The 14,643-nt window shown below is 37.6% G+C and overlaps 5 protein-coding genes across 5 annotated transcripts; 4 read left to right on the top strand and 1 right to left on the bottom strand.

Annotated features, from left to right (window-relative positions):
* Positions 1–186: 186 nt before the first annotated feature.
* Positions 187–4,107, bottom strand: LOC110804511 (uncharacterized). Its single transcript, XM_022010105.2, has 10 exons — positions 3,665–4,107; positions 3,445–3,525; positions 2,312–2,411; positions 2,047–2,198; positions 1,685–1,787; positions 1,397–1,497; positions 1,117–1,291; positions 830–1,000; positions 606–706; positions 187–514 (listed from the first exon to the last, which is right to left on the bottom strand). Exons 1-10 carry the CDS (start codon positions 3,896–3,898, stop codon positions 449–451), a joined length of 1,284 nt encoding a protein of 427 aa, XP_021865797.1. The 5' UTR covers positions 3,899–4,107; the 3' UTR covers positions 187–448.
* Positions 4,108–8,936: 4,829 nt separating this feature from the next.
* LOC130461347 (uncharacterized) lies at positions 8,937–10,354 on the top strand. The gene is made up of 3 exons (XM_056829417.1): positions 8,937–9,275; positions 9,413–9,499; positions 9,623–10,354. The coding sequence occupies exons 1-3, from the start codon at positions 8,937–8,939 to the stop codon at positions 10,352–10,354; spliced, it is 1,158 nt and encodes a 385-aa protein (XP_056685395.1).
* A 680-nt stretch (positions 10,355–11,034) lies between these two features.
* Positions 11,035–11,898, top strand: LOC110804490 (uncharacterized). The gene has a single exon (XM_056829418.1). The coding sequence runs from the start codon at positions 11,035–11,037 to the stop codon at positions 11,896–11,898; it is 864 nt and encodes a 287-aa protein (XP_056685396.1).
* A 211-nt stretch (positions 11,899–12,109) lies between these two features.
* LOC130460794 (uncharacterized) lies at positions 12,110–12,654 on the top strand. The gene is made up of 3 exons (XM_056828352.1): positions 12,110–12,291; positions 12,376–12,468; positions 12,543–12,654. Exons 1-3 carry the CDS (start codon positions 12,115–12,117, stop codon positions 12,573–12,575), a joined length of 303 nt encoding a protein of 100 aa, XP_056684330.1. The 5' UTR covers positions 12,110–12,114; the 3' UTR covers positions 12,576–12,654.
* Positions 12,655–12,774: 120 nt separating this feature from the next.
* Positions 12,775–13,360, top strand: LOC130460737 (uncharacterized). The gene is made up of 3 exons (XM_056828241.1): positions 12,775–12,876; positions 12,966–13,038; positions 13,124–13,360. Exons 1-3 carry the CDS (start codon positions 12,779–12,781, stop codon positions 13,256–13,258), a joined length of 306 nt encoding a protein of 101 aa, XP_056684219.1. The 5' UTR covers positions 12,775–12,778; the 3' UTR covers positions 13,259–13,360.
* The last annotated feature ends 1,283 nt before the right edge of the window (positions 13,361–14,643 follow it).

Below are 14,643 nucleotides of genomic sequence, written 5' to 3' on the forward strand. Positions count from 1 at the left end.
AACTATTAAGCAAATTGACGATAGAAGACTTGTTATTAAACTTAGTGACTCACCGTCTGAATGTTACTGAGTTTATCCAAACTGAATCCAATTCGAATTTTCTCCTCTAGATTCTCTTGCAACTTATTCATTTTCCCCATGTTTAAGTGCACTTATGGGGAATAAGGTGCCATGAAATCACTGATGGATGCTAATGATTCATGAAGTTGTTTAATGCAGAAGGATTCTTTTTATGTACTGTAGTTGTTTTCCTTCTAGTATCAAGGATGTCAAATAATGTGCATATGTATGTATATACAGAAGATGAAATAATAAAATCCTGTATCTATTTCCATGTAACCCTGTACAAATAAGTAAATTTTTTGCAGGATTCCAAGCCCTTTTGATGATATCCTGTAAGTTTGTATCCAAGAACAAGATTGCGTGACAGTCCTCAGCCCGCAAAAGATCATCTATCAAGTTTGTCATGAGCACTGAGAAAATGGATGATACATGGACAAACCTTCTTGGCAGCCTAGCAGCAGATTACAACTGGTATAAGTAAACAGCCGCCATTCACTAAGTAACTGTAAAAGATGATAGGACAGAACTAGAAAGAAGCTTACAAAACGGCCTCCCACTAAATCATAGTGAGCATAATGCGGACCGCCAACTTCTCCAAACACTTTGAATGTAATTTTATCCTCAGGGATCACCTTGATTGTTTCTGTTACATCATATTGAAATAGCGTGTAAATTCATTTATAGGGATAAACTCATAAAAGCATTATACTACAAGAGATTCAAACATGTGGTACGAGTAAGAACTAAGAAGTACTGTATGTTATACCGTAAACAGCTTCAGGAGGACAGATTAAGTCTCGATCACCAGCAAGGGCCAAAATAGGGACATTGGTCTTGTGAAGATGATCCTTGTAATAAAATGTTCCAGATCGATCCCTTAAACCAGAGCTCTCAAAAAGTGTTGCTAATTGCAAGAGGAGTTTGGCAGGCACTGTACCTGTAGTACAAGTTGAAGAACAAATGATAGCAAAGGTAAGTTTATATATGAAATGGAGCAGATTGACAAAAGTGTTGACAGTCGCTATATATACAAAAAAAAGGTCCTTTACTCACAGAAGTTCTTGAGGGTAAACTTGTCAAACATCTCCGGGAGCATCATGTCCTGAGCAGATATCATCGAATTCAGCCAAGACAGTAGAAATGGAGCACGAGAAGCGAGAGGTTGCATGGTGGCAAGCAGTGCACCTATAGGTATCGATGTGATCTTTAAAGCCTTTGCAGGATCCGCCTACATAATCACAGGCTTGTGTCAGCTAGCTATCTGATAGTTAAACTAGCATAGATTATATATAGTGAACTGAAAGACAAAGTTCATCATAAAGAGTCTTCCTACCAAAGGCAAGAGTAGTTCAAGAGAAGATTTTGAAGATGAATAGTCAAGTGCTGATGATAGTGTAGTCACTGCTGCAAAAGGAGACTGTCTTCCTTCAAACCCTAGCAAAAGAAAATAAAGTTGTCACCCCTATGATCCTCAAAGAAGCTTCTAAATGAACTGTGAAAATGCAAATCCACAGTGTAATTATAGGAACATGAAACAGCTCAAACCAAAAGCTCATTAGTTATTGTTCCATCTATGACATAGGAGAGATCAACCACAAAACACGAAAGAAAGTTGGCATACCACACAGTGAGAGAGCTGCATACAGCAAAATACCACCCATAGAATGCCCAATGGCAAACAATTTTCCATCCTGAGGGTTGCTTTGCATCTTAATGTAGTCCACCTGCAATAAGGATTTATGCAACCTATAATAATTCTGCACATAATCACTTGTACACACTTTTCTAATACTCATTCTATATACTGCTGTCTGCAACCTGTTCATTTTAGAAATTACAGGACTCACTCCTCAGTTTTATGTTATAGTGTTATACCATCAAAGTGAATCCTGGCTTTCATCTTCTTTTAGATAATGTATGTAACAGTCACTGTTTTATGACACCCCTTACTGTTACTCTGATTTGATGTTAAAAAAAACTTACGACTAGAGGCAGATCTTCTTTTAACAACTGATCAAAGTCCCATTCACTGTCCAGAAACAAGTCTAGCTGCCTTTGGATATCCCCTACCATCGGAATAAATTTCTCATTCCAACTCGAGTCCTTAACTTGGGATTGACCTGTCTTTGATAACCCTGCAAGTTCTTCCTTGATCTTAGACTGTTGTTCAATATAGCAATTAATGAAAGATCCTATGCAGGACAAAATTATGATAGAAAATACAAGTGAAATTTGGTAGGCGGCTCACCTTGAAAGGATTCTAGTCCTCTCATACTGAATCCAGCACCCCGAACTTCAAGAATCCATGTGTCAAATCCTTCTCTTGACATATGACGTGCAAATGAGGTCTGCAATCATCCCAATGCATCAGTTAAGGCTCTTAGCTAGCTATTAACTCTTAAAAACCCAGATTATGTAGAGAAAGCAGGAATAATGAAGTGGTGATTCAGAAAGCAGAACACAGAAAACAGAAGAATCATGGAGTATTATGCATCCAAATTTACAAAACTAGAGTAAGCCCAGTTTGGTAGTTGGTAATAAATGGCGGAAATTGGAAATGAACCTACTGTAATTTGGCAAGGAAAGTAACATCATAATGTCCATGGCGATGCAATCTCATCCCAAACTTATGTTTTTCTTCATAGATTTTCATTCCTGCCTAATACCATCGCACAAGGAGTAATGAATGGTAATGAGATTTATGAAGAAAACTAAACTTCGAGGTGGATTAGCATTAACATAGACATTTTTATATCTTTCGTTGCAAATTTACAATGCAAATTCTATTATCGTTACCACAATTTAGTACTTCACTGCCTACCAAATCATGTATCCAAATTCAAAAAGTACTCCGTAAAACAGTAGTGATTGCAACCAGAGAAAGGAGAACTATGTACCCAAATTTACAAACTATAGTTAAAGTTGAAAGATGAAAGATGAGGATCTCATTGTACAACAACCGATCGTACCTTGCACCATGTACACGTTACAACTTACAGTTGTAGTTTTGTACACAGAAAATTGCTTGAACTCTTAATCAAATAAGTCTTTCTTAACCATATCCTAATTCTAATACACAATCATACAAAATCTTTGTAATATCTTTTGTTCTTTACACTAGAAAACTCTTATTTATTTATTTTAACTTATCGACCCTTACCTACTCCGCATCTAAAATGTTACCCGGATACACCGTGTAGTCGTGTATCCTTTATTTTCTATGTGAGAGGACCACCCGTGGGCCGTGGGCATAAAAATACCAAAATAAGAGTGAGTACCCCTAACAAGTTTTACCTTACACAAACCTATTGGCTTCCTTTTAGTGGAAAGTTGGAACAATTGTAAAAAAAACAATAAAATTACAAAGGTGAGAAAACTGACTTGAGGAGAGAGATCATATCCAATAGCATTAGTCCCGACGCCAGACAACAATAACAGAGGATGATTCCTGGCATTTACTGCCTGCATCGCATATTCCCATCACTTACATTAACATTAGCAACAAACTACAATTTACGCGTGATTTTATTCGTATATTCCTAAATAGTTAAAAGAAGAATAGACTATAAAAGAAAGAAGAAAGGGAAAAAAAGAAAGAGACATTGGAAGATGGAAGGTAACGCCACAGCGCAAGTCGCCAATCTGTGTTAGGCACTGTTACATAATGAAGCTCGTCGGCCGTACAGTTCTCCGGCTTCTCTACCACGGCTGCTCTCAGTTTCATCGCCCTGAAACGATGTCGTCTTGTTTGGATCCATTTCCTAGGCGTTTGATTACCCCAAATCGGCAAACAGATATCCTGTTTAATAGTGTTCATATTTAAATTTGAAATCATTTTGATTACAATTTTTGCGTTAAAAAACAGTTTGATTTCTTTTTTGGCGGATTATTATTTGTTTCTCCGGTTACTAAAATACGTCAAAAGCATTCTGTCTTCAGGGACTTGTATTTGTGGGCCCTTGATATTTCATTTTGGATAGGACCAACTGACCAAGTGATGTGGTTCAAGGCTTTCGTGTTAACGTTGATTATTGGAACGTAATGTACGTAGTATGATTTAGGATGAAGTTTCCATATTTGTAGAGAGTGTAGAGACCATGTTAGAGATGGAAAATAATTAATATAATTAAGAGTGAGGACCATGAGAGTAGAGATATATCTTAAAAATATACTCCCTCTATTATGAATACTTCAATATTTGTCTCTTTAAGACGTTTCTAAATACTTGCAACACTTGTTCTTTTGGCATGAGACCACTACTTATTTAATGTTTATGTCTCCTTTTTATCTTACTTGGTACAAATTCTTTAGCATTCCTCCCTCACATGCATAATTAAACAATTAAACATCATAACTAACTTTTGTTGCATATTAATTTATTTATTTTCAAGTACTACACATAAACATTCATAAAACGGGTTTTTCATGAAATACCCCTGAGTTTTGGCATAATTCACCAAATGCCCCTCGAATTTCGAAAATGCACCAAATGCCTCTCACAAATAACTTAATACCCAAAATATTCTTACATGTAACAGACGTTAAGTCGACGTTAGAATGACTTTACTATTTTGCCCTTATTTTTCTTTTGGGCGCCATAACCCTTCCCTACACACTTCCTTGCTTTCTACAGTTTAAAAAACGTGACTCCTAAACTGCCCCTCTCTCTCTCTCCCATGTTCTTCCTCATTCATCCACCATAACTGCATTCTTCAATCACCCAAAAAGCTTCAGAATTTTGTTGTCCATTGTGCGGAAGAAGTTGTTTTCTGGGTTTTCAACCTCAAGCGAACTCCCAGAAGGGGGTTTTGGGCGAATTGCGCAAGGAAATTGCAGAAGCTCGAGTTCAAGTGTGAATTTCGCGTTCTTAGGTTACTCGTGCATCATGTAAGGTATGTAATGACAAGCGCACTATTTATTATTTTTTTTATTTTTCAAACTTCTGTTGCGCAAATTTTAGGGTTTAGGTTTCTGGAAATTTGACGTTGGAGATGACTTGTTTGTTTGCGTTTTCATGAAATAAAATATGAATTAGTTGTTTGATGTCTTGCATGTCAATTTGGTAATGAAAATTTAAGTTTTTTCGTGATGATTTTGTGTGTGTTAGGATGTCTCTATTTGGTTGTTGCTACACTATAAGTCTCATGATTTTGATGTGAGAGTTGTGGACATTGATATATGTCAGTTGATGGACATATTTTTGGATATATTTGAGGAATCGTCTAAGAAAAATGTATTTTTGCCTGATAAATTTAGGTTTTATACTAACTCACCTAGTGGCAGGGTAGAATTGGTAGATAATAGTGTAATGATGAGAACGTGGGGGTGGAAGAACATAGTAAAAATGTGGGTAGAGGAATCAGATTATCAAGGGGTAGTTTTTAGGTCAGCTGTAGCTATGATGGAGAGGCAAAGGAAGGAGGAAGAAAGAAAGTTTAGGGAGAGACTGAAAGAGCTTTTAAGGATGCAAAGAGAGGCAAAATAACAGAGGAGGGAAGAGGAGGAAAAGGAGAGTTTAAGGAGAGAAATGGAGGAAAAACAACTAAGCTACACAGTTGCTATGGAGGTTCCAATGGTGAATTGTGAGGATGATGGAATTGAGTATATGGGGATCTATAGCAGAGAGGATGTTGATGAAGTGTTTCATGAGGTTTCTCAGCCACAACCACAAACACAAGACTCCCCCCTCCTAAGCAACCTTCCAAGCCTAATCCAAGGAAGAAAATTACCCCCAAAAAAGAAGAAGACACCAAAAACTGCACCCCCACAGCTTACTGAAACCATACTCACACCAGAAACAACACAACAAACACCATTGGAAACACAAAACGAGCGACGAGTCAACGCACGAGTGATGGCCCATCGCTCGACGAGCCAACCCGCAAAGTAAGCGCAACACCAGGCACAAGGCCCAGCGCCATCGCTCAGCCTGCTGGCCAACGCGTATGGCTAGCTGTGCATTTGGCTTGTGCGCCAAGCTTATTTGCACGACAAACATAAGAAATTTCTTAAAGTATCAATTATTATAAATTGAATAACAAAAAATGTATATATTTGGAAAAACACACAATTGATTATCTAAAAAGTAGTGTAACAATTAACTTTTTTTTATATGTATGATTTGAGTAATTAAGAAAGGATAAAGTAAATTTTTTGTAATAGGTTGTTATTCAAATATATATTGGGCATTAAAGTTTTAATATTTATAAGAATGACTTTTGTCTTTTTTCATTACTTTAAGTCATACATTATATCATTGTATAGATGGTTATAACTTTACATAATGAATAAGAGGTCATGGGTTCGAACATTAATACTAACATTTTTTGTGATATAAAATTGAGTAATGCATGTGTGCGCGCGCATGATATGGCACATCGTCATTTCCCTTGCCAAATCACTGTGAGGTGGCATTCCTTGCATTTGAGATTTAATAATTGTATAGATAAGTTGTTACCTTCAACAAAACATGCATGGAAAATATTATGTTCAATTGCTAATAGAAGGCCGCGCCATTGCAAAGAGCCATAACTTCAATAAAAAGAGGAGACAAAGTTCCAGGATTGTAGGTTCTACTAATATATTACCTAGGTGATCCCTAATAACAACTTATGTTGTTCATGAGTTGCTACGAACTGACCCATCAAAATTAATTTTGAAAATACCGGGAGTATGAGGTGTCCATGCGACGCGAATATGTGGTACATGAAGGATTCACCAGAGCGTCGTGATGACTGATATCATTCAACGAATCTAGACATGTGAGCGTATTCATTCCGTAAAAATTCTAAAATCTCTAGTGTAAATTCCCATTGTTGACACAGGAGACTGTCTAAAAATGTAAGCGTTACGAGTTTTTCAAATACTCCAAATGGATGTGATTATCTTCCTGGTCGGGAGGTTAACATTATGTCGGAGTTCACGGAAAAGTGTAATAACAAAAGAAGATTGCAGATGAGTTCCAAGCCAAGAATTGAAATCTCCGCATCCCAATATTCTCTAGCTATGGGCAATGAAAAAAATAAATGATCTCGTGTTTCGTTTGGAGTAGCACAAAAAGGGCAACAATTAAGGATGTCAATATGTCGATAAGATAAATATCCCGAGTTGGGAGGCTATTATGCAACAATTGCCAGATTCTTTTTTAAAAAATTTCGGGGTAATATCTAGTTCCTTATCCTGGAAAATTCCCACTTGGAGGGAGAACAAAAATTATGAGCTAACCATATAGCAGATTTAACGGTGAACTTACCATTACTAGTGAAACTCCAATATAGTTCATCTAGTAAATCATTTCCTGGTAATAGGATACCTTTAATAGTTTGCACAACAAATGGTGGAATAATCAAGGAGAGGGTCTGAATGTCCCAAATTCGATTGTCTTTGGTGAAATGATTGACTGTAAGATTTAGATTTTGGTAACATATGTATCCAAGTTCAGATATGCGACAAGGTTGGTCGAAAACACCATTTATCAAGTCAGTAAATGACATTAGACGTTGCACCTTTTTTCATCTAAGTCCTTTGTGAATGAGAGTTCTAATTTGAAAGATTTTTTTTTCCCAGATCGAAGAATCCTTAGTCTTAGATATTTGGAATGGATTGAAAGAACCCATAAATCATTGTGATTAGAAATGATTTTCAAGCCTAACTTAGCTAGGAAGAGGGCGTCAAAATCGCAGCCATGCATGTATTTGCAAATACATGCCATGGGAAATTTGGTACTTTCGCGCGCCATTTGAAATTAAATCCGTTTGCTTGCGTGGACTCCGTAACGGGCTTCAACTGCTGACTCCTCACTCCTTACTTGTTTCCTCTCATCTTCCAATCTCACTATCTCTCTCTCCTTGATCGAGTTTTGTGGTAAACCAAAAAATCGAATTCGAATTTCCAAAAACAATCACTCAAGATTTGTTGGGTTTTTTTCTCGCAAGTAGCACTGAAGTTCTAGTCACTCAAGTTCTCGCAAGAAGCACTCGGAAGTTGGACGAAATTCTGTTCGTGAAAAAGCCCCAAATTTTCGAGGTATAAACCCTAAAATTGAAATTAATTAGGGTTTTTGTTTATAAATTTAAAATTATTGTCAATTGTTTATAGATTTGGACATGATACGATTTTTGCATAAATCCTTGAGCAAATGTTTGCATAAATTCGCACTAATTTTCCGTATTTAATGCGAGAATGGAATTGTTGATTTCAGTTGTGAATTGCTTTCATGTGATAATGATGATAAAGTGAATGTGATAAATTGCTGGATAACCCCCCCCCCCCATCTTAAATTAATTTCCCTTGATTAAATTAATTGTTTGAGTTGGTTTCATAATTATGTTTAAATGGTTGAAGTAGTTTCAATTTCTTGGTTAAATGGGAAATAGTGTTAGGTTATTTGTCCAATAATTTGGTATTGGTATTTGCAATTCATCGAAATAGAAATTGGTAATAACTTTGTTTATAATGAAATTCTGATTGATTTTTTTAGAACAAGGTGGTGGCATGCCTTGTTGTGATGGTGGAGGTGGAGGTGGTGGTGGTGGTGGTGGTGGTGGTGGATGGGTCTGCTAGTTGTGATGTATCGATGTATGATATTTGCAATTCATGACTTTTTATCTTGTATTTTGATTGGTGTTTGGGTAGTCGAAAACCGGTTCGTTGATTTGATTGAATGCATGGTATTTGCAACAAGCTTGTAAGGGTTGTTGCCATTGTTGTGAAAGTGTTAGGGAACCCCTACCCCCGCTTCTTGTTTGTCGATGTTAGTTGAATGTTAATCGATGTTAATCTAGTTTGTGTAGTTTGAGTGTCCTGGTATTAGTTGTGTTAGTTTGACATTCCTGGTTTAATTTTGTGTAGAAGTTAGTATGGGGAATTCAAAGATGACGAAGAAAGGGGGTGGTTCAAAGAAAGCTGGGAGAACCCCTCCGAAGAAGCATGTTGTGAAACCTAGTGCAAGTGGTAGTAGGAAGAAGAAGAGGCAGAAGATGGTGTACCAGGAGGCAAGTGAAGATCTAGATGGCGTACAATGCAGTGAGGAGGAATGTAGTGAAGAGGAGTCCTCCTCCGAGGAGTCCTCCTCTGAGGAGTGCTCTGCTTCACCTTCTGCGTCATCCACGGAAGGGTCAGAAGGTGATTCCTCGTCTTCATCTTCTTCTTCGGAGGAGGAAGAGCCAAGAAAGAGAAAGAGGAAGAAGTCCTCGAAGAAGGCCTCGAAGAAGGTAAATTTTAGTATTTTAAGTAATACTAAATTATTGTTTTAAATTAAATAAGTATTATTTGCAATAAAAATATAAATTTAAATCAATTTAGTATTATGTTAAATAAGCTTTAACAGGTTTGCGTAATATATTTTCAGGTTTCGAAGAAAAAGAACAAGAGTGCCGGGGAGATTGTCAAGGCACGTAATCGTGTTGTCTTGACGCATTTACGAACTTGTGAAAAGGTAAATTGTGTTATTTATGTTAGATTTAACATTTGAGTATTAGAATTTCTTTAGTAATGTATTATAAAAGTTATATAAGTTATAAAAGTTATATGTATTTTTTTTTAAATATTTCTTAATCAGGCCCCTAAAATTATTTGCCGGGTCGAGTCGTTCGTCAAGTTAATCAAGAAACTGGATGATTCAAGACGGGAAGAAGTAGAGAAAATGGGTTTCTCGGGGTTGTTGGAAATGAAGTTGGGGAAGTTGGACAGGAGATTCTGTTACTGGTTGATGACCAGGGTAGATGTTGAGGGGCATGTAGAGTTTGGGGATGGGAATGTGTTCCGGTTTACCCCGCAACATGTTCAAAGGATTTTTGGGCTGCCAATGGGAACGAAGGATGTTCCTGCACCTGTGGCAATTGATTGGAAGGATAAGAAAATGGTACGTCCTGCCATTAAGCTATTTAAGATGTACGGTACTGGAGTTGCTGATCCTTCGAAGGATATGGTGTTGTTGGCGAAGGTAGCCAAAGTTGTGGAGGGGGAGAAAGATTCAGCGGGGGAGGTTATACCTCTAAGTACCCCTGGTGAGAAGCTAGCATTTAGGAATGCATTCTTGGCTGTGGTAGTGGGCCACTTACTTTGCCCTACAGCCATGTGCACCAACCTGTCACACAAATTGATGGTTGTTGTTTCGTTGGGTGGTGTGGCAGAGGAGTACGATTGGTGCACGTGGACTTATAATAGGCTGATGGAACGTGTGGAAGTGTTTTTGAAGAGTTTTTACGATGATGGTTATGCTCGTGGATGCGGTGGCTGTGTTGTGGCCTTAATGGTAAGATTTGTGTCACATTTTAATTTATTTATTTGATTTTATATAATTGCAAATCTAGTTATAATACTTGTTTGACTAAATTTGCAGATTTTTTACCTTGATCGCTTGGCGGGAACCCCCGTTGATGTAGAACCTTTACCTAGATTGAAGGTTTAGGGGAACCTGGAAGTGAAAAAAGCAATCAAGAGAGACAAGAGAAAAAGATACGACTATGGTAGATCCAAGGTAATACAAAATTGGTGGATGTTTGATTGAAAAAAATTTAGTTACGTTGTAATTAACGAGGTACTTATGTATTTGCAGTCAAAGAAGGTGGTGTATGATGGTGAAGTGAGAAACAGTGTTAGTGGGCTGACAAACAAGGAAGTTGACCGGCGGATTGATATTGTAGATGAGCCGTTGACCGGCAAGGGCACGGAAACTGATCCTAGTAGGGCAGATGTTGGCAATGCAGGGGGAAACGCTGGTGTTTCCCTCTTAGGAAATTTAAGTAGAGATAGTGCCGCTGTACAAGAACTGGCGCATCAGGTAATTTATGTGCAAATCAGGAAACTACTTTAGGTTGAATTTTTGTGTTATTGTTGGTTAGGGTTAGTGTAATTTATGTGCAAACCCGAGCGTATGATTGTTTTGGATGTGTGCAATGTTGAGTTGTTTTGGTGCACCATGTTTGGTTTGTGCAGGTACTTGAGTTGTTCAAACCCGAGTTGGAGCGTATGATTGTGAATGTTGTGTCCGAGAGGGAATGGTTAGCGAGCGGTAGTGGTATGGGTGTTGGTGATGGCAGTGGGTGGGGTGGTAGTTTGGTTGGCACTGGGGGGTTTACTGGCAGTGCTGGCAGTGGTTGGGTTGGGCCTCGTGGTGGGTTGGTTGGCACTGGTGGGTTGGTTGGCACTAGTGGGTTCGGCACTAGGCGGTTTGTTGGCAGAGGTGATTACGGTGTTGGTACGAGTATGGGAATGGGAAGAGGGCCTGGTGGTATGGGAATTGGAAGAGGGCCTTTTGGTTTTCCTGGGGGTATGGGAAGAGGGGGTGGTGATGATGTAAGTGTAGGTCTAGGTCTAGGTCCTCCTGGGTATGAGAACGCTCCTCGTCAAGGCTACGATGCTGCTGCTCGAGCGCCGATCGGCTTTAATGCATTTGCAAGTGGAAAGAATTCAGGAGGATCAGGAGGTTCAGGAGGATCAGGTGGAAAGAACAATGCTGGTGGGGGTTACTCAGCAGGCGATTCTGGTTCGTTCCACTATAACATTGGTGGTGGGGGTGGCGGTGTTTCAGCTGCTGTTTCGAACGGTCTCTCGACTGCTGCGGCACCTGTTCAGGTCGAGGAAGGTCCTGTTGGGATGGTTGGAATGGTGGCAGCTTCGTGTGTGAAGCTAGCTAATCAACTTTCGTCTGAGGAGATGCTAGACTCAACAACTGGATCTTCAAAGAAATCAGACGCCGCAGCCGTTCCACCGCAGCCGTTCCACCAGAAAGTTGAGCAAGTGACAAATGTTGAGCAAGTGACAATTGTAGATAAGGGAAAAGAGAAAGAAAAAGAGAACGAGCCAGCAATTACTCCAGTCCCAAGAGAGTGACTAAGCCTGCGTTGTCTTCTGTTGTGTATGAATTGTCTACGAATCCACAGAGAATTACATCGTTTGCAAACCGTGTCCTTGTATTCATCCAATCTTGGCGGTCATCAAGGAACATCCCCACCTGGTATGAATATTTAAATAAATCGTTTACGTGTATTTATACTTATTGAATGTGGCTCTAATTGTAAATGAATTGTATATAGCCCGGGACCAGAGATGATTAGCTGTGATGGTGGGGTGGCTGATCAAAGGGATTGTTACCACACATTGATGGCGAGCCAATGTGTGAGTACCGGGTATGTTCTGATGGCTTCCTTTCTGTACACTAAGGTGTGGAGGGTGAAGGAGTTCGTTGGAAAGAGTGAAAGGATATTGCTGACTCCTGATTTTGCCGTAAGTATTGTCGGGTTAACTTTATTTTTCTTTCTCATCTATGTTGGTTTGTATTATCTGATTGTTGTTTTTCTTGGTTCAAAGTTAAGGGTATTGGAACCCAGAGACTCCAACTACATCATAGGCACCAAGTACGGCAAGGTTCTGAAAAACATCCCGTTTACTTCTCTAGCGACGGTATGTTTTTTGGTTTAATATATGCGTGCTTAATTTTTAAGTGAAGCAGTTATAACGGGACACCTGTGGTACAGGTTTTTGTCCCCGTACTGGTCAAAGAACATTAGTGGGGTGTTTGTTTTGACATTAAGGGGAAGGCAATAAGATTGATTGATTCGATCTTAAAAAACCCAGCGGAGAAACATGCCGATAACCTTAATGATCTGGTAAATGTTGAGGACTTGACTTTGTACTGATTTTCATAAATTTGTAGGAGTTTGTTGAGGAGTTAAAAATGTGAATGTTGGTATACTCGTACCAGGTTAATGCAATGGACACCATGTTCGAGGTGAATGTACCTGGATACCAGGCAAGGACAATGAGCAATTGGTGTACTGAGGTCATCAACATAGCAGGCAATGTGGACAAGTAAGTATATATGTGGTTTATTTGTATTCTTAATCGTGCCTGTAAAGTTTATTATTTGTTTGACTTAAAAATGTGTAAATGTGTTGTAGTAAGTCGTGCGGGGTTATAATGTTAAGCTGCATGAAGGCATGTGCGCCTCGGTTCGTGGCACAATATGAAGTGGTAAGTATAATTTTCTCAACTTCAACTTCAAGATTTTGTGTGGTCCAACATAGTAGTAGGACTTACATTTTTCCTGATTTTGTAGCATGATTTGGTGAAATTAAGAACGACGTTAATGCTTGACGACTTGCTGTCGGAATACAATGACGTCAGTTACGCCATGCTTGAAGCAATGCTGCCTCGAGCTAGGATAAGGGGGGGTAGTGATGGTTTGCCCTAAACTGGTTCTTGGATGATTCATAGTATTTATAATTTGCAGGATAATGTGGGTGTTGGATAATTTTGTGATCATAGTTGTTGGATAAATTGTTATTAATTTGTAAATTTGGTAGTTGGTTGAATATTTAGGATGTATGTTGTTGGAAGACTTTGTGATCATGGATAATATTGTTGTTGGAAGACTTTGTGATCATGGACAAAAATTTGTGATCATGGATAATATTGCAGGATGAATATTTCAGGCTTCAGGGTGTATTTTTTTGCAGGATGCATATTTCCAAGTTATATGCAAAATATGGCCCAAAGTCTATGCAAAATATGGCCCAAATTATATGCAAAGTATGACCATATTCGCACCATTTTTTTCAAAAAACAGTACCAATTTTGTACCCTTAACACCATAATCATACACTTAAATACCAATTTATATAACACGAATACCATTTTTAAATAATGAGTACCATTCAATGTAAATGAATTGCAATGAGTACCATTTTTGTAACAAAGAACACCATTGTTCTATTAATAAAACCATTTTTGATGACTATGTACCATATTGGAGAAAATAGTGGCACACTATTTATAAAGTAATACCATTTTTCATAAAACAATACCATATATAAATGGTTAGAGTGAAGTATGGTTTAATTTTAGAAAATGATTAGAGTGAAGTAAAGTATGGTTTAATTTTGAAATTAGGATTAATTTCTATAATTAAGAGTGTAAATATTGTTTGAAATTAAGGATATGCTTTAACGATTCGATTTATGATTCATATAAGATTCATGGTTGTTTATTTGAATAAGTATTTTTTGGATGATTCGATTTATGATTTATAATTATAATTGTGAGAATTTTGAATAATGATTTGATTATGATTCAATTTCACATAACGATTTCACATAATGATTCGATTATGATTCAATTTCATGAATGATTCAAATTTACGATTCACATAAGACTTATGGTTACTCAAGCGAACATGGTTCCCTCTAAATCATTTGAATATGGGTGATTCGACGTATGATTCCATTTGAAGAATCGACTTAAGAATAGAATGATGGTTATTCAATTTGATGGTTAATGACTCGATTTAATGGAATAATTAGGAATCATAGTTTAATCAATAAAATATGGTGAATACTTAATAATCAATCCAATTACAATTGCTATATTATGATTTTAATTATAAAACATAACTTTTCAAAGATAACTTAATACCATTATAGATATCTTAATACCAACCTTATTAAAGTAACTACCACTTTCTTTAAACATAACACCACTTTTGACAACACAGTGCCACTCTTTTTATAAATGAATACCACTTTTACCTATTTGAATACCATTTTTATGTATTTTGAATTAAATTTGGAAAATGGTTAA

Source organism: Spinacia oleracea, chromosome 5 (genome assembly GCF_020520425.1).
Source record: "Spinacia oleracea cultivar Varoflay chromosome 5, BTI_SOV_V1, whole genome shotgun sequence".
Classification (NCBI taxonomy): domain Eukaryota; kingdom Viridiplantae; phylum Streptophyta; class Magnoliopsida; order Caryophyllales; family Amaranthaceae; genus Spinacia; species Spinacia oleracea.